The 19,948-nt window shown below is 39.8% G+C and overlaps 1 protein-coding gene and 1 long non-coding RNA gene across 2 annotated transcripts; one reads left to right on the forward strand and one right to left on the reverse strand.

Annotated features, from left to right (window-relative positions):
- Positions 1–9,243: 9,243 nt before the first annotated feature.
- Positions 9,244–19,181, reverse strand: LOC138914969 (uncharacterized). Its single transcript, XR_011420669.1, has 3 exons — positions 18,963–19,181; positions 10,217–10,465; positions 9,244–9,701 (listed from the first exon to the last, which is right to left on the reverse strand). It is a non-coding gene; the product is annotated as an uncharacterized lncRNA (long non-coding RNA).
- LOC108057860 (carboxylesterase 1E) lies at positions 12,412–14,937 on the forward strand. Its single transcript, XM_017142315.3, has 2 exons — positions 12,412–13,311; positions 13,792–14,937. The coding sequence occupies exons 1-2, from the start codon at positions 12,412–12,414 to the stop codon at positions 14,920–14,922; spliced, it is 2,031 nt and encodes a 676-aa protein (XP_016997804.2). The 3' UTR covers positions 14,923–14,937.
- Positions 19,182–19,948: the final 767 nt, after the last annotated feature.

The following is a 19,948-nucleotide window of genomic DNA, read 5'->3' on the forward strand; positions in this document are numbered from 1 at the left end:
GCCATGTGCTCTATGAGGCTGTGGATGCCAAAAAGCAGCAGCCAGGACAACAACTCGTGCATGAAGCATCCCTAGGGGTGGAGGCCTTTGGGGAGGTGGGTGGTTGGCTGAAGGACAGGGGGTGGCCAAAAATCACGCAACGGAGCATGACAAGCAAACGCAACGTAGCGCATCCTGGCTGCCTTTTTGCCACGTTTCCAGGACCCGGCAAGCGAGCATCCCGGACTCCTGGACAACTTCAAAAATGCTGCAGCTATTCGATGGGCCGGTATCCCTTCTTACCCCCCAAATTACAACCCCTGGAAATAGCCCCCCTTTTGGGACACCCGTTTCGCCACCCGCTCTCTAGTTCTGCGTGATAATAAAATGAAAACTTTGAACGGCCAACTGAAGGAATGAAGCAAGATCAACGACACTGAGGAAAATCAGAAGGATTTTAAAAAAATTATTTTAAAAATCTTTCTTTTTTTTAACAAAAAAAAAAGTTATAAACTGATTATAATTGATAAATTCAACTACTTTTGAACTTAAAATATTTTGGGTAAAAAACCCTTCCTGTTAAAACAAATAGGATAATAAATATTGATAAAATTAATATAAAAAATGGTAATTGTAATGTCACTAAAAAAATATATTATTAAATCATTTCCTAATTAAACCCGAAATTTTCCTCAGCGTGCTTGGCCAGGCCAACAACTCTGGCTGTTCCTGGCGGCCAACGGCGCACCGCATGTCTGGCATATTTAATTTATTTATTTTATGCAAATTTTGGATAATGTATCTGCGGCCGCAGGATACAAAATACAAAATACACAAGCACAAACAACGGGCGAGCGGAAACCGCAGCAGCAGGAGTAAATGTAACAACATCAAGGGGTTTCCCAAGGTGGAGCCAACCACTTTCCAGCCCCATCTCACCATCTCCATCTCCATTACCCATCTCCTCCGACTCCATTTCCAACTCCACCTCCAGTCGAACAAAAAATGTTCCATAATGAAAGCAATTGTTGCCAAACCGCGCAGCGCACAAAATTATTCAGGATAGTTGGTGGAAGAGACACCATAACACCATAAGCGGGGAGAAGGACGAAGGACGACAGCTGGATGCGGTTGCCAGAGCGATATTTAGCATTATACGCTTCATTGTCTAAAGTGGCGCCCAGGGAGAACCTCCACCTCTTATTGTATTTATTCAAAAGTTAGAGCACCGCCTGCTTGCACTAACTACTAATGTGCGGTTCCCTCCATACACAAAATAAGGGGCGGAGGATGGAGGGGGGGGCGTGGCAGACCTGCTGCAAGTTCTATCCAGCGCCATTTGCTTTTTATTGTTCAAAAACTGTTGAAAAGTTTTGCCATAATTTTGCCAAATTTTTTACCATCTTACTCGTTTTTATCTATCGAAATTCGGTGGGGTTTCGTAATAATGAAAATTTAAGGGAAAATATTAGCATTCACAGATGGAAAATTGTTTTAATCTATTTAATCAAATCGGAAATTTTGATAATTAATAATCTCCAAATAAATAAATAACATCAAGTATCAATAAAATCGCAAATAGGTATCATTACAATTACTTTTTTTTAAATACTTAAAAGATAACTAATTGAATTTATTAATGTTTCGCCGAGTAAAAGGAGTTTAGATATTTAAATACTACTAATTTAAAATGTCATTTAATATTATTTTCCCGTTTCCGTAAAATTTCCAAGTTCGCATATAATTTTCGACCATGCCAGAATAAATATTACGTATACGGTACGTTGGCAGGAGAGGATTTTTACTAATTAAAATGGTTTTTCCGCTGACGCTGCCGCTCACCCCATTCAAAGTTTATAATTCCCCCAACGATTTGCAAATGCACCAAGAGGAAATATACATTTATATACACACATTTAAATGGAACCATATTTCAGGCAGCTCATGAATAAGTTGGACGCCTCATGCGAACCCAGCTCGTCCATAAATTAGCATTAAGAGAGCTCGGGGCGTGGATTTTGATGATTTTCGTGGCCATTTTTTTCCTGTCGAAGGAGAGACCACTATCACGTGCAGCTAATAAATCTGCCCGAGAGGGGCATTTAAAAGGATTACGAATCATCGAAGGCCTGTCCGGATAAAAGTGATTAAGTCTGACCACGACGTGGCAACCTTTTTTGCGTTCTTTCGCTTTTTTCGGATATTTTCTTTCTTTTTTTTTGCTTTCCTTTCATTGCAGGGGTTTTGTGTTTTTTTTTTCGACTGCGATGTTTGTGCAATTGTATGTGAAACATTTCTGGACTTTTAACCCTTTTTTATGGGTCTGACTGGGTGCGGAGGTCTTGGACTGTCGCTTGCAGTCCATTTACCTGCACAATTGAATGATTTCCTAAGCCCCGGTCTGGGGTGAAGATATAGACTTGATGGTTTCGGGGTTGGTGGCGAAAAGAGTGCGCAGTTTGTTTATTCTTCAAGTGGAAAAGCATTTTCGCTAAGGGTTAATTTATGAGGGAATTCCATTTCTTAAAGTGGTTTTGTTAAAATAATATTAGTGACTATAATGAAAGAGTCGAACCACTTAAAAATTGAAATTATAGAATATTCTTTTAAAGCTTTAACATTTAAAGTATAATTTTAAATATTTCTACGTTTCGTAGATATCCTATCGTTGCTTGAAAAACATTACAAAATTTCGATTATATTGATTACAACATCGATCATTTTAAACTCTTATTTAGTAGGTGTCTGATTTTTAATTTCTCCCACAGCACCTCCGTTTATTATTAAGGCGAAATTAGTTTTCTCATCGCCGTTCCTGCGAAAATAAAGGTCCCAGCATAGTTGCCTCATTCATATCTTTTATAATTTAGTTGAGCCATAAACCTCTCAGGAGAACTAAGAAATGCCTGAAAATAAAGCCTGAGGAATACGGAACAAAGGAAAGGAAAGAGTTGCGGAGGATGCTCTTGTATTCTTCCGCTTCCTCTCCGGCTGGCAATCATAAATATTCACTAACTGAGAGCAGGAAGCGCCGGGCGAGGACATTAGTTAGCCAGCGAGGACAGGACCGAAATTACAATTTTTCCCAGCCAACTTGCCACTCCCCAAGCGGTATAACTATGTACTTCACACAGACATCCAGACTCGGACCCAGACTCCCTCAAAGGTCTGCCTCATCATAAAGGACGACTCCCACGTAGGATCCTGCCGGGGTGGAATTTTATGTGTGGTCAGGCAATTTGCTGCTTTACAATAAGTGGCAGAGACATAAAAATAATAATTATGCTTGTACCTTTTATGATTATGGTGTGAAAACAACAATTGTTCCCCCAAACCAAAACAGCAACAGCAAAAAAAAGGAAAAAGGAACAAGGACAACGCACTGGGATATTTACGAGCCATGTGTAGGCGAAGCTTTAAGGAACAAATTATTAAAACAACAAGGGCAGGAGCCCCAAACGAAAAAAAAACAAGAAACCACAACGAGAACAACTCAATGTTAATGGCCAGGATTAAGGGGCGGGGCAAGTCCTTCGGCAGGACTCTCCGATTCCTTGGCCTCAGCCCCGAGCTTAGCGCCTTCCCGTCTGCTTTCAGCACAATAAACAAAAAGTAATTTTCACAAATTTGCCAAACTTGTAAGCCCGAAAGCAAGCGAACCATTGGAATTTATGTGGCGTGCCAGCTTTGAGAGTGGACCCAGGTGCTATTTCCGCCACTCCCCCGAGAACTAGACACGAACCTTTCTTAGCTCCCGGATCCAAGTTCTTCTTCTATTCCTATATATACCTTCTTTTTTCAGGAAGGAAACTGTCGCGACGCCATTTATTATCCGTTGTCTGAAGGGTCGCCCATTGTCGCCTGTCGCCGGAGTCGTCTCACACCCACATTAATAGATATGGTTAATGTGTGTGGAGCTGAGCTGAGCTGAGCTATCTCTGCATGTGCATCCGTAGCCCCCAAATCCATCCCGTTCTTCATTTTGGGGGAACAGTTCGAGTTCCGCTTGATTGTCCTTCTCTCGGGAGTGTTTGAAAAAAGCCCGAAATTACGGGGGATTTGTTGTGGTTGAGGAAAAAACGTCCTAATCCAGAGACGTAAAATATAGAAAACAATAAAAAACCAATGTGAAAGTTCAATTAAATTTATGAGCTTTTCACTTTCATTTCGGTTTATTTGCAGTTATTTTTTTAAAAGATTTTAGAAAAGGAAATTTTATAGGTATTTTTTAAATTTAAACTTTTTGGGTACCCATATAATTTTCATATTATCTCCCAAAACACTTGCTAAATAAGGTAAAGTAGTATGATCACTATTCCCAGCTATCCCATTTAACCAGGACCCATCTGTAATTTCTCCCCTAAGATTTGTGCTCTCTCCCACTGCCATCCTGGCCTAATTCAATCGGCTGTGGCAAATTAAAGTTCCATTTCTCTTTGGCCAAGGCGTCAAACCCTTGCCAAATCAAAAGAAAAAAAATCCCTTTTATCTGGGCAACCCTTGGCCCAGGGTCAAAGTTCGCCTGGAGTTAAGGAGGGAGTGTAATCCTCCCACCATGCTTAGCATATGCGCATAAATCACAGGGCAAAAAGCGGGAAGAGCAGACCGAAGGAAGACCAGACAGAAAGCCACCCACTACAGGACAATAAAATTGCTAAACGCTACAATGACAATTCAAGCATGTAAATGAAAGGCGAACTAGAAATGGCACAAAAAAGGGGAGGTCCTGGGACAGGACAGCAAAGGGGAGTGGAGCGCGGGGAATCGAAGACGGCGAAGGACTTTGGGAAATGCTGCGCGCAAATGAAATTAAAGGCGAGCAAACAAGTTACGGTCAGACAATCAGGAACGTAAAAAAGGACGACAGCAGGACACTGGCCTGCATTGTGCCGAACGCACATCAGCCCCCTTTTTTCGCTTTAATCAATTCCTGTTGGGGCACGCCCTCAGTCCTTTTTTTTGTCCTCCTTTTTTGGCTGAAGGAGAATCTGCCTTTTGGGGATTTCTTGCCTGCAACGAGGAGATTGATTTGTGCTGGTTGAAGCCCCTTTTTGATGGCCGCCCTGGTTTGCCCTTTGATTAAATTAAATTTCACAGGACATATGGACACATCCCAAAAATATTCTCAACTCGACGAGGGGATCCTTTGTTTGTCCGAATTTGAAAGAAAAGTGTAGAAAAATTGCGCGTAATTTGCAGTAAATCCTTCGTGTAATTTGTTTGTCAACAAATTGGGTTCGGACCTGGGTAACGAATGTGTAAATGTTGCCCATTTAACATTTTACCCAAATCCCGGTTCATTTTTTTGGCCTTTAGGATCAGGGGTTTTTCTTTTCTTTTCTTTGACATTGTCTAATGAGTTAATTAGGCTGGTGATGCGGGTAGGTAAGTCCGTTCAGATTTCATCATCGGAATCATTTATCTCGAGTGGGTCAGTGTCCTTAACGATAATGTCCTGTGTTGATGGATAAGGGATAGAGTGTGATGAGAGTTATGGTAAATGGTGTGGCTCCAAAAGTGATTTGGCTCTAGATGGGTAATACAAAGAGCTTAATCTTGATATATTATGGTAAATAATTTATTTATTAGTTTAAAGCAGTATAATAAAAAGAAAATTTAAAATAATTTTTAATATATTTATGTATATAGATATAATATGAACTTCAATTTACGCTTTCTTAGGTAGTTTTCCTAATTGAATTTCCCTTTACTTTGTAATATCTTAGGCCCAAACTCCTTTGATTTATAAAAGTTTTAAGCGGCTTAATGGCGACAACCACAAGTTCTAATGCGATAATACCTCCCATTCAATATTTTTCCTTTCCCTTTCCGACTTCCATATTCGGCCAGGGCTAACATCAATGTTTAATGTCCTTTGGCAAGGACTTTTCCCCTTCCCCTCCCCTTCGCTGTTCGATGGAAACCGCAATAATTTCTGTGGCCATGCGTTCGAGTAACATTTATTTTTAGTTTTCCTCCAGCCCGGGTCCTTACAAAACTAGCCACAAATATCCTATATGTAAAAGTGGGCGGGGGGCAAATGTGTGGTTTGAAGCCTGTCAATGGCCATGCTGCCAAGGAGCAGCCGGAAGCTGGCCAAAGATGGACAAAACAAAGGCAAATTGAAATGAATGCGTGCGGCAAAAGTTTTGCGGCCGTTGGAGGGCAAAACTCGAGTGCAGCTCGCAGGACACGACCGATGGAATAATCCTTTGTCCTGCCACCCAAAAACTTTTGCGGTTCAATTTGAAAAGGAAACGGCAAAAGGAAATTCCAAGGACACATACAGCCGCACACACACACACACATGAGGATGAATAAAATTTTAATTAAACTAATGAAAATGTACATGGCCCAAGGACATTACAGGAAATATATCCTGCTGCTGGCAGGCCAAGTTTTTTCGAGTTCGGTTTCGAGCGGAAAACATTAAAAATTAACTGGCGGAATAATCGAAACTGTTAAAACGTTAATTTAACACTTAAACAAGCCAAACCGCAGGACAACTCGTAACAGTTAACTGTGACTGCTAACGGCAACTGTCAGTGTCTATTGGGCGGAATTGTGGGTGGAACGGTGATGGGTGATGGGCTGGCTGGTTTGGGTGGCATTCCGATTGGCAGCTTCTCTGTGTGTCACATTTAATGCAAGAACGGAATTCCATTAAGCGACAACCGCAGCGCTGCTGACGTTGCTGCCACAGACCAAACCGAACCAAACCAAACCGAGCCAAACCAACCCAAAAACCCAACCGAACTGAACCCCAAACCATCCGAACCAACCACCCTTAACCCACTCCCTTCCGCTGAAGAGGAAACGCATTTGTGGTGCCAAATAAACACGCGTTTTGCATGGAGCACGGATCCCTGGAGATGACAGCGTGAGAGAAGTAAAATAAAGTTTGATTTCAAATTTTAAAGTAATTGGCAAATATTTTTTCATTTTTTTAATTTTAATATATTCTTTTTAAACCAATTCGAAATGAATTCCCCATACTTTTACGGGGGCTAGCATAGTGGATGTTGATATATATAGAAAATTAATCAAAAATGACGTTTTTAATATTAATATTTTATTTTTTAATCTTTAATTTATTTATCTTGAATATTTAACTGGTTATGTTGAAATTATATAGATATTGATAGGTATGTAGTAACGGTAAATATCTTTTGAACATCATTTTTGAAATAATAAAAAATAATTATAATAGTCAATTTTCAAATTGCACTTTAATGTTAATTCAGCTAATAAAATCATTTAAATTGACTATTTTTAATAAAGTCACGACAACATCACATATGGAGATACAATTGTAACGCAGGAGAAGAACGCACACATGAACGCCCCAGCAATTGTGAGGAATGCCCCCAAAAACCACCCTATCCCCCCTCAACCATTCAAGGACCGACTGCAGTCTGATTCCAAAACATTTTCGACCCATTCCGGGGTTTTCAGCTACCCGGAACACGCAGCATATTGCAGATGTTTAAACACAAAGCTTCAATTGTTGGATGGGGCATGGGGGTTGATGGAGGGGGAAAAGAATCACAGTGAAGCTTCCCCACACAAACACACACACTCATGTAAGCCGATTGTCTGTGTGTGTGTGTAATCATACAAAAGGGTGCGAGTGTTGGGGGCGCACATAAATTGCAATCGGAATATCAAATTGGCGATTGGAGGGGGAATAACAGGACGAAGGACGAAACAGAGACGAGGAATCGAACTCGAACCCGAGCCCTCGACTCTCGTTTGTTTCTCCTGTTCGCTGTGATTTTATCAATTCAATAAAAACCAAATAAAATCAGTACAAATGCAAATACCATTAATGTATTGGGTTTAACTTTGTTTTGTTTTCGATTCATCTCCTTTTTTCCCTGTGGCCTTCCTGCCATCTCGTATATTGTTTTCTTTTTCAAACAGAGTGGGTCGCCCATTTGATGCAATATTTTCCATATTTATTTATTATTATGTACATATATTCTTGTTGTATTATTTACGCTCTTGTGCCTTTTTATAGTTGACTGGGGACAAAAACATGCGAATTGCAGGTTCGGAAAATAATTTAAAGATTTTACGCAGTTACAAAAAATGTTAATTCAAATGGGGAAAGTTGTGGGATAATGCTTTAAAGGATTTAATAATAGCAGCTTTCACTTATATATTTATAATATATGAGTATAAGTTCTCAAGAGACCATAAATCTCTGTGTTTTCTACAACTTTCTGTACGAAACGTTTAATGGTTATGAAAGCAATTAATTTTCTTTTTTCCCCGAACAATTTCCAGCTTAGCCACCTGATAAATTCCACTTATGAAACTCTGTGGTATCCTATTAAACTGCAATCATGGCAAACTAATTTGTTTTCCTCCAACAAATACCAACAGATGCCAAAGAAAAATTGGTCTAGCATAATGAACTTTTGGCGTGTGTGTGTGTGTTTGGGATTTTCTGGGGGCGAGGAAAATCGCTCACCTTTCGACGCTCACTCAACTGCCAAGAGCAAGAGCACAATTCAATTATTGTTTTATAATTAATATTTTGCACATCAAAATCGCATCAGCAGCAGCTGGGAAGCTGCCGCTAATTTCCACGCAACGCCTCCCACGCACTTATGGGCGTGGCACACGCAATCTATTGACTCGTGGCATGGGGTGGGGAAGGGGGCTGGAAAAACCGGGGGGCAGCTGGAAAAATCCTAGTGCGTTGCGTGTGGTACACAACATAAAGCAACGAAAAAATAAAGATAAATTAGGCTGGCAAAGTGTGTTGGTTGGATAAATGATAAGCAAGATAATTAATACAAGTTTCGAGGGCGAAGAGTAATGGTTTAATGAAATGTTTGATATTAATAAATAAGAAATACGAAAATATAGAATTTCTTGACTAATTGTTACAATAAACAAACAAAACCTATATATAGATATTTGAATGCAATAAATTAAATTTTAATTTTAAATAGGAAGCTAAAAGAAATGTACTTATCATAAAAAAAGTTAAAATATTTATTTTAGAGATTTTATAATAGTCGAATGACCAACAAAAAGGGTTATTGTTTTAAATGTCGAAATGAAAATATTTACTTCATCGAAGTCTGAGACAATGTCTATCCTAAAATCAAATTAAAAACCAATCTAGCGAGTAATAATTGCCTTTTACATTTCTCGGCTTTGTCTTACATGCAATGTAGGCAGTAAATCAAACCCTTCTTGGTTTTCCCTTTGAACAATGTCTTCTTTTATGCAAATCACTTTGATGGTGCATTTAAACTCAATTAAAAGCAAAATATTTACTCGATAGCCCGAAGATTAATAACTTTTTAAGGACTTTTCTCTGGCAGGGACAGTTGGGATTGAGATAGGAGTAGATAGTCAGGCGAAAAAGATTAATCTCGTTAAACGCTGAGGCGTGCCAGTTGGGCAGTCGGAAAGTGGGTCTAGCCTCCACTCTTTGCATCTGGGCAAACTTTGCGTGCTGCAAGAGTGTTGCACGCCTCTCGAGGCATTTCGGAAAGGATGAGCAGGTCCTGGAGCTGCCACTCCTCATACATATATAATTATTCCTTGGCTCCTGATCCTGCTGCTCCTGCTTCTGCTTCTCCTCCACCGACTTCAGATGGCGTCAACTCCCAGTAGTATACTTAATTATATTGTCGTAACTTTAAATGTCATTTGGCCATTGTCTGCGACACATGAAAGAGCCAAGAGCGGTTGGAATTACACTGGAAGAAATATTAGAGAAGATTTTAGTTGGAGTTTTGTATAAAAATTAAAGACGTATTTTTCAAAAGAATTTATTTTTATAATGCAATTTTTGTATCTATTGATGGAATTTATAATCGATTGAACAAAAAATTTAAATAAGTTAGCCAAGCTACTACAACATTATTGTCACATGTTAAAAAAACAAAAAAATTGTTTACAACTATGTAATTATAAAGAATAAGGTCATTCATATATTTGAAATAATTGTAATATATTTTCAAACTAAATGTTCATATATGAGTTTATATTTTAATAATGTTTTATAAAAAGAGGAATATAAAATATAAATTCATTGATATTGTTTATTAAGAATTTTATTCCTAATAAAATATTAATAAAAATTAATTTTATTTTATTTATCATTTTACTTAATTTAATTTTTCTCAGTGCTAAAATGAGTGGAATAGCTGAGAAGCATGGGTGATGGAAGAAGGGGGCCTGAACCGAGACTGGGACAAATCAGCTGCCGTACGTGGTCGACTGGCTGGACAACAACATTGAGATTCATGTGGCAGAGTGCTTTCGGTTCGGGCAGCGCGTGCCGCTCCGTCGGTCTCCGGCCTAATCCCCGGATGGATCCTGGGGTCCTCGCTCGACTTTTGCGCCAGGGGGGATGATGGGTGAAGAAACTTGAAGCTTGAAATCTCAACATGCGTTCGCCTCATGATATTTGCCAGCATCCGGCCTCCGCTCTGCGCTTCCTCTGTTAGCTGTAAATATGCTGAAGAATATAATTCATGTGGGCAAAAGATAATGCCGCACAGCTGTAAAATATGGCACTATGGACTCATATGGCCAACTAGCCCCCCTTGTTCATCCCTCCCACCCCACATAAGTCTCATTTACAGACAATGACCGCTGTCGGCTTTAAACTCTCATTATTATTTTGCTCATGCAATTGAATTTCAGCGAACAGCAAGAAAACATCAACAATGTGACGGGAAAAACCAAACTGACCAGTTTGCTATTCTCCATAGAAAGATGAGGCGATGATTCTGGGCAAGAAATCTCACGTTGCCAATAAAATAATAACGCAATTCAGCAAATTGTCTCCGATTTAATTGCCTTCGCTCAAATCGAGAGATGAGCAGAGACATCAATCTCTGAAATAATCGTTTAACAACTCGAAAGGGAAAATTAAATTTCAGCTACAAACTGGTTATTTGATTGATGTGCAGATGAAATGTTGTACATAGTTTCATTAAGGAGATACAATTTTTATTATAATATTTTAAATTATGATATGTTATAATATGAATAATTTTTTAAATATAAAATATAAAAGCTGGTAGTTAAATTTAGTCAGTAAACATCGTCTTTAAACTCTATTTATTAATTATTACGTTTTGTTAAGGAAATAATATATTTAAATATGTAATTTTTAACTATGATATGTTATTATACGTATTATTTTTATACCCTTGCAGAGGGTATTATGATTTCAGTCAGAAGTTTGCAACGCAGTGAAGGAGACGTTTCCGACCCCATAAAGTATATATATTCTTGATCAGCATCACTAGACGAGTCGATCTAGCCATGTCCGTCTGTCCGTCCGTCTGTCCGTCTGTCCGTCCGTCTGTCCGTCCGTCTGTCCGTCTGTCCGTCCGTTTCTACGCAAACTAGTCTCTCAGTTTTGAAGCTATCGCGATGAAACTTTCGTAAAAGTCGTATTTCTATTGCAGGTAGTATATATGTCGGAACCGAACGGATCGGACAACTATATCTTATAGCTCCCATAGGAAGGATCGAAAAAAAAACGGAAAAAAACGGAAAAAAAATTCTAGCTCCGGTGTTTTTTGAAATTTTACCTTCTACTCTTGGGAGTATTTTTCTTTTTAAATTTCTGAATTTCGAATTTTTTTTTTTTTAAATCGGATCACTATATCATATAGCTGCCATAGGAACGGTCGAAAAATTAAATGGAAATTAATGGGAAAAAAATTATATCTTTGTTGGTTTTTATTACATTCCCTTCTGCTCTGGGATATGACTATTTTGAAATATTTCCGAATTTCGATTTTAATTTTTAAAAGATCAACTACTATATCATATAGCTGTGATAGAAACGATCGAAAAATTAATGTGAAATAATAAAAAATTTAACATTTTTGCGATTTGTAAATTAATAGAATGATCTGCAAGGGTATATAAGCTTCGGCTTGCCGAAGCTAGCTTCCTTTCTCGTTTTATATAGAGTTTTTAAATTTAGAATAAAATAGCTTGAAGTTATTTTTAGGCCCCAAACATTGTCCTTGAACTCTGGTATTTTTAGGCTTGTTGTCCGGGGACTTAGAGAGTGTTTGTTGGCCGCAAAGTTATTCGAAAATCCCCCAGCTAATTCCCAATTCTCAGTGACTCAGTGAACTTTAACTGGCGTGGAGTACGTGATTAGAATGCCGCAGAAGCTGCTCCCTTCCAAACATGGTCTTATCCAACTAAAGGCACGCAAACAAGGCGGCCGCAAAAGTTTCAGTTTTTCGTTTCTCGTTTTTATACTTTTTATCATTTGTGATGCTTTTTTTCCATACTTATTTTTATTTCACTTGCTGCCTGGCTTTTTTTTATCGCCAAGCTGAGCAAGTGGCCGGCCTCGCTTTTTTGAGCAGGGGACTGCGATTATAATGCCAGTTAGTGCTCAGTTCCCAGTTGACAATCGAGCGAAGCGAAATGCAAAGGCAGCTGAAGCGGAACATTTTATTGTTACTCGGGATTGTGACCTTGGCGAGGTGCGAATCGGGCGGGGAATCAAATCATATTCGAGTGAAACGGATTGTGGGTGGCAAGCAGTCGAAGGCGCCGCCAGTCGATGATCCTGTGATTTTTGCGCGACTCTTTAATCGCGATGCTCGAGTCGAGGGCTTTCGAAATCCCAATACGGGCATCTATAGTTTCCTCGGAATGCACTATGCTGAACCTCCGCTGGGCCCGCTGAGATACTCCCGTCCGGTTTACAAGAGACTGGCTGGCGATTTTAATGCCACCAAGCATGGACCACCCTGCATTCAACCGCATCCGCAGTTTCCCCAGCGGATTATCGGCGATGAGGATTGCCTGCTGCTGAATATCTACACTCCACAAATGCCGGACGAGAGCACGGGACTCCCGGTCTTCGTATGGATCCATCCGGGTGGCTATCGATATGGCTCGGCCGCCCAGTACGATGCCACGCCCATGGCCCAAAGGGGCGCCATTGTGGTGGCCCCTCAGTATCGCCTGGGCTCCCTGGGCATCATGGGCGATGGCACCAAGGAGTTCGATGGAAATCTGGCCATGTTCGATCTGGCCGCCGCTCTCCGTTGGGTCACCGATTATATCTCCTATTTCGGCGGTAATCCCAAACAGGTTCAAGCTATTGGACACGGATCGGGAGCAGCTAGTGCCATGTATCTTTCCATGTCCCAGACGTCAAGGAGCGCCGGGGATGTTCATGGGGTGGTGGCCATGTCGGGAACGGCGCTTTCTCAGTACGCCATGGACAAGGAACCCGTTCAGAGTGTCCAGGAGTTGGCCAAAATCAACGGGTGTCCCACTGGAAACGAACTGGAGATCGTCAACTGTATGAGAGCGGTGAGTAAGGAAGGAATTTCTATTGTTAAATCTTAAAACTTACTTAAGTTATTTACTAATTTCTTAAGAAGGGTTTTAGCTACAAAGAAAACAAATAACGATTTTTTTAAGTAACGCAATTTTAATCACTTTAAAAAAGTCATAAGTATAAATAAACTTTTTCTATATTTTAAACTAAATTTAACTTAAAATTTTAAAATAAGTTTTTTTATGAAAAAAATTTAAAAAATATTTTAATTTGTGATTTTGATTTATATAAATATCAAAAAATATTACTTGGGATTTATATTTTTCCATAAAAATCTAAAACAAATTCTTCAAATAAAGTTTTTTTTTTTCTGAAAAGTTTAAATCCAGTTAGTCGAAATTTATATGTCGTATGATTATTAGCAGATCAGTTTTATGGCAATTGACATTTAAGAGTTTATTAATATCTTTATTTAATAAAATATTTATTACTTTTCTTTCGCTTTATTTTAGAAAAGTGCCGAGGAGATCATTAAGAACGATGACAAAGTGCAAACAGAGCGTTTGGCTGGACGAGCCCTGGTCAAAGGACTAACTGGAAATGTTGGTTTCCAGCCTCACATTGAAAGCGAGGACGATGGAAGGGCGCTGCCAAGTCTGATAGTTGGAGAACCGGAACAGCAGCTCAAGAGCAGTAACTTTTCGGGAATTCCCCTGCTGACCGGAGTCACCAAGCACGAGACAGCCAATTCGGTGACGGTGGAAAGCATTGAAAAAGTTTTCGGAACGGCCGAACAGTTCTTGGGATCTCTCAGTGATTCCCTCAATAAGCTGACGAGTTTTTTGAAAATCGATAAGTTAACCGGTCAGATTGCCAAACCGGAACTTCCGGGTCTAACGAGTGTGCTGACACCTACTCTTCAGGACGTTTGGAAGGTGCCGCAGGCCTTGAACGTGGATCAAGTGCTCTCTAAGGTGGTGGAGTCCACAACCGATGTTCTTTTCAATCTTCCCGCGGTCCTGACCACACAAGTTTGGTCCAAACTGGCACCAGCTTTCATGTACAGCTTCGAGTACAATGGCACCAAGTCAAAGGGTGTTAACTTCTTGAAAGGTCTTCCCATTGTCTCTGAAACTGCTCACGATAAACCCGAGACAGTGGGTCATGGCGATGAGATTGGCTATATGTTCGATGCAAATGATATTTTTGGCAATCCCCTAGAGGAAACCCGTTTGACCAGTGCCGAGGATCTGAAAGTTCGTCATAACCTCATCGATCTCTTGGTTAAGTTTGCCAATAGAGATAAAGAGGAGGGCGGCAAGAGTTCATCGCTTTTCCAGAGCGTTACGGGAAAAGCTACGCCTTTTATCAAGATCGATACTAAATTGGAGACCTCCAACGATTTCCGCTTCTGCGAACTGTCCGTTTTGGGTGCCTCGCTCTCTCCCCTGAGTTCTACCACCTGTGAGGGATTGGGCAACCTACTGGGACAACTGGGAGGTGGTTTGGGCCAGACTCTGGGAGGAGTGGGCAACACCTTGGGATTGGGAGGCCTCGTAGGAGGAGCAGGAGGTGGCGGTGGTGGTGGGGGTAATCGGGGCAGAAAGCCAGGAGGCGGAGGTCTCGGACTAGGGATTTTGTAGAGACAATGTTTGTGGCGAGAAAATATTATGAATTATACTTTACTTTTAAATAAAAAAAAAACTGATTAAACAAAATTTCAAAAATATTTTGCGTTTATTAATCATCACCTTCTGCACCTTCAGATCAAACCGAAAATTTAGTCCAGGCTTTGAAATTACTGGAAAATATGGACAAAGGGGTTCCAAATTAAAGAATTAATATAGAAACTGTAAAAGAACTTTTTTTCTTTTTAATTTTTTTTTTAAACATACAAAACGATTTAAAAATTTAAGGGGGGGCATCTGAAAAAAAAGATTTTTCGATTTTTTTAAAAATTGTACTCAGATGTCTCCCTTAAAATAATTATATAAAGGTTTATAAAAAGATTTGAACCACTCGAGGGCTGATGATAGAATAAATTAAAGTCCTTTGGGGTAGATGTACAATGGCTTAACGTTCTATATTAGGCTACTGCGAATGAACAATTTTGTATGTGGAAAATTATACCAAAAAGCGTAAAATTTACATTAATTTAAGGGTCGACCAATATGTGTCTGTCTTTATAGTTGACCCATAGAATTAGCTAATTTAAGTGCACGGCTAATCATTAATTTATCTGCCGCATGAACCCCCGGAAAGTTTCTCTTTCATTTCGGGTGCATATTGAATAAATCCGGGCTGGTTCTATTGATTTAAGCTGTTGCCATGACCGGTCGCTCAATTAGCACAGCTCTGTGCCGGCTCAATGCCTGCCGCACTAATCTCCCTATTGACTTTGGTCCCCCTCTAAAAGCATGGTTCCCCTGACCCACGCGACCCCCCTTTCTACGCCTACACTGGCATCAAGAGCCACAACTGAAAAGCGGCGATAAGCAAATTTCCGGCGCGCAAAATTTAAACAAAGAGAGAGAAATTTGTTAGATGAATGACTGGGGAGTACGGGGGGTATGAAATTCAGTTGGGAAGTTGGGGCTACCAGGCAGTTTTATAACTTGTGGCCAGATCTTAGCCCGGGAGCCTTCTGCATAATGTTGATGATGGTTGGCACTGGCAAGGGCAACAGTGCAAACAATGGGCATAAGCCCCAGATGGCGATGATGAGGAATGGGGAGCAAGAGGAGCAGTTGCCTTGACGCCTTTGTGCAAATTCCCAGCAAGCGTTGAACTATGACCAAAAATGCTAAAGCCAAGCCAGAGAGCCAAAGTCGAAAGCTGAAACCAAAGCCGGCTTATGGCGTCGGAGTTCCAGGCTTACTTGGCCACCACCTCCCCATTCCCAAATTGGTTTCTGCTGCCAAGTGATGATATTATTAATATTATTAAAACTAATTTCATGAATTTAAATCATTATCCACTTCAGAGGCAGGAGTAGATTCGCTTGGCTCGTTTTTGAGTCCTCTTGAGGAGACAAGATGGCAGAAAGGTTAGGCATTTCAGGAATTTGGTTAAAGTACTAGAAGCAAAAAAGACAAAATGGGCAACTGAACATAAGAAATTTATCTTTAAAAATTTAACGATTATAAAATTATTATTTTTAATATATGCAACATTAATTTATTATCACTTCAGGAAAAGTTTAAGAAGTAACAAACTCCTAGGCCATTTTCTTAGCCAGTTGCAAGTGCAAAACTTTCTTATATATTAATCATTCGACCCGATGTCCCGGCAATTACGGCATCTGTGGCAAAATTAATGGGCGCAAAAGATTTCCAGCAAAGGAGCGAAAAACTTTACAATTAATTAGGCAACAGATGATGGACGATGATTATAGTTGGCGAAGCAGTCGTAAATGGAAGATGTCTCCATTTGTCTGGTCAGGGATTTAATAGCGGCCATAAAAGAATTACGAGAGCCGGAGAATCCAGGTCTGCGAATAACAAATGATTAGATGACGATGATGATCAAAGCGGGATGCTCTAATCCCGAATATGTGGCCACCCTGCCACCCATTTAACCACTATAATCACCCTCTGGCCATGGATTCATTTCAGGACTTCACTTCATTACGAGGCAGTTTACCTGGATGAGCTTCAATTGGCATAAATCAGAGGCCTTTTATGGCTAAAGTGTCGTCCAATTTCGGAAAGTTTTCCCCTTCCCCTCGCTACCTGCAGTCTGTTTTCAATGGGGGCGTTAGTTTTCCCCACCCCAGCACGTTGTGCAATTTTTCTTCATTAATGTGTAGTTACGCAATTTCCGTACACAAAACTTTTCTACTCGTTGCGTTAATTTTGGCCAATTCAGACGTAGTAGCACCAGCTGAAATTGCACACCCCCCATGTCTATCCACTCTCTTTTCCTGGATTTTCCCTATTCCATACTACGTATGCCACCCCTTCAAGTATCATCATTCCGGTTTTTGTGGTCGTGCCCGGCCTATTTCGAGTCTTTTGCCAAAATTAGTTCCGCCCCTCGATTTATATTGTCATTTCGTGCGTTTCGATTGTGTAAAGCAATTTCCCCCCGAAAAGTCGCAGAGAGATGGATGTCAGAACGGGGGGATGGAGATTACCGGGGAGTCAGTCGGTACATAGTTTTGGTTGAGTTCTAGTCATGTCTATGCGGTTGGTTTTCGGCTTAGCTATTCCATCAAGTTACGGCATTGCGACGGCGGCGGGGGGCGTGTCCTGCCATTTCTCTCCTCCTCCCCCGCCCCAAAAATGGAAATGGCAATGGAAATGTTGACTGCAATACAATTGTAATTCCTCTCACCATGTGTGTTTCGGTTTCGGACCAAGGTGCATAAATTAGGCCAGTCATTTACTGTTAATACCAGTTGGCAGCAGTAGCAGCAGCTGCTCCAGTTGCCCAATGTTGTGTACTTTCCAAATTACTTTGCGTTTGCCAACTTTGACCCCAGCAGATTGGCAACTTTGGCAGATTTTAAGCTTCTGGCAATATGGTAGATGAGAATTTGACATTTAGCCAGAGGAAAGGCATTTTTTGAAATTTTTTTAAAGAACTTTACTAATTTAATTACGTTTAAAACTATTTAAATTATATTTTCTGCATAATAAATGAATTTAATTGATACATTTATTTATACCGCAAAAATCGATATGTTTATTTTATTCATTGCTTACTAAATAATTTTAATGAATTTTCTATACCACTGATAACACTATGCAGCATCAAAAATTAACCTCGATGAATGCTATATTTTTGGATTCGTTACGAATTCATAAGTTAAACTGCGTTTTCCAAAGAGTTCCCCGACGCAAGGATTCTTAGCAAAAGGACCTCAAAGTTCGAAAAATGCTGATATTGACCAACTTTGCGGAGCTCTCAGACGCAAATGGATGCATGGCTTGGTTCGAAGTTAAAGTTTTTTAAAAGATACACCCCTTATCTTTCAAACCCCATACATAAAATAATTTTAGGATTTTTTTAAGGCAGAAATAAATTCCAAATAACATAGTCAAAAAACTGAAAAACATTCAGCTGCGGTCAAAATAGTAGCAGTGTTGCCGTCTTGTGTTTTTAAAAGTTTGATGTTGTAATTTTTTCTTATCCAATTAGTCTAATAGTAAAATTATAATCAATACAATATTACCAGGAAAAGATCAATTACAACAACAAACTTTTAAATACACAGGGCGGCAACACTACTACCATTTTGACCGCAGCTGTATACTTTTATGTTTTTTGACTAAGTTTTCTAGAATTTGTTTCTGCCTTAAAAAAAATCTTAAAAATTTTTTATGTATTGGGTTTAAAAGATAAAGGGTGTATCTTTTAAAAAACTTTAACATCGAATCAAACCATACATCCATTTGCCTCTGAGAGCTCCGCAAAGTTGGCCAATTTCAGCATTTTTCGAACTTTGAGGTCCTTTTGCTAAGAATCCTTGCGTCGGGGAACTTTTTGGAAAACGCAGTTTAACTTGGGAATTCGTAACGAATCCAAAAATATAGCATCCATCGAGGTAAATTTAAAAAGCACTAAAAATGCTGCACAGTGTAATTTAATTACTTAATACATTCAGAATAATTTATTGGTTATTGGTTAACAGATACAAATCTGAATATTAATACCTTAGAAATCAATCTATTTAACTCACCTAATCGTAATTGATATGTTCTGCCGTGCTTTACTCAACTGTCCAAATTCTGAGTGGATGGTTCAGGGTATCCAACTATAATTTCGGCTATTCAATAAGCGTTATGGGCTCGAAGCGGCCGAATTCAAAGCAACAATTGGTCTAATCCAAATAATGGAATTTTGAAGCCGATGCCTCTGGCAGAGCCAGCTTCAATTTCCGAGTGCTATCCTGCATGCCCCTCCCACTTTTCACCCCGCCCACTAGATGCCTCTATGTGGCTGACTGTCCATCAGTTTCGATTTGAATGAGGACCCGGAATGGGGATGGGGATGAGGATGGTCCGGGAATGAGGGTGTGGCGACCATGAGGGCTGTCAGCCTCAATTTCGGGCCAGCCACTTGGCCATTGTTCGAATTTTGACATAAGCAAAAATCCCAGCTCAATCCCCCTCTCCAGCTTTTCTGGCAATTGGTTGGGTGCACTGTGAAAATATAGTTATTTTCGAAATCCAAATAATAGAATTTCCAAAATTTATTTTACAATCGATTGTGTCTAAAAGTAGGCAACAATAATTTATACGATAATTTTTCACTGCATACTTTTACGCACCATTTTAAATGATTTTAGAATCCTAGAGGTTTCATATATTATTGCCTTAAAATCTTCTTTTTTTCCCAGTGCAACTCTAAACATGATGCTCGGATTATGAGCTGCGCTTTGACTACGTCAATTGCAGTCCAGTCATATTCAGAAGCGTCCTATTCACTCCATTCGCATTCAGTTGCGTTTCGGACAGAATTGAGTGAGTTGCTTGAAGGGTTGTGGGGCTTGCGTTCTTACCGTCTCTCTAATTAAAATTGATTACCATAATTTGGGCTATTGATTGGCCCCGAACACGCACAATGACCAAGCCAAGTTGCCCACTCTTCTCACCCATTCAACTGTTAACAGTTTTGACCCGCGATGTCTTTGTTTTGTATCCGACACCTTTTCCTGGTGCACCC

The sequence above is a fragment of the Drosophila takahashii genome, chromosome 2L (genome assembly GCF_030179915.1).
Source record: "Drosophila takahashii strain IR98-3 E-12201 chromosome 2L, DtakHiC1v2, whole genome shotgun sequence".
Lineage (NCBI taxonomy): Eukaryota > Metazoa > Arthropoda > Insecta > Diptera > Drosophilidae > Drosophila > Drosophila takahashii.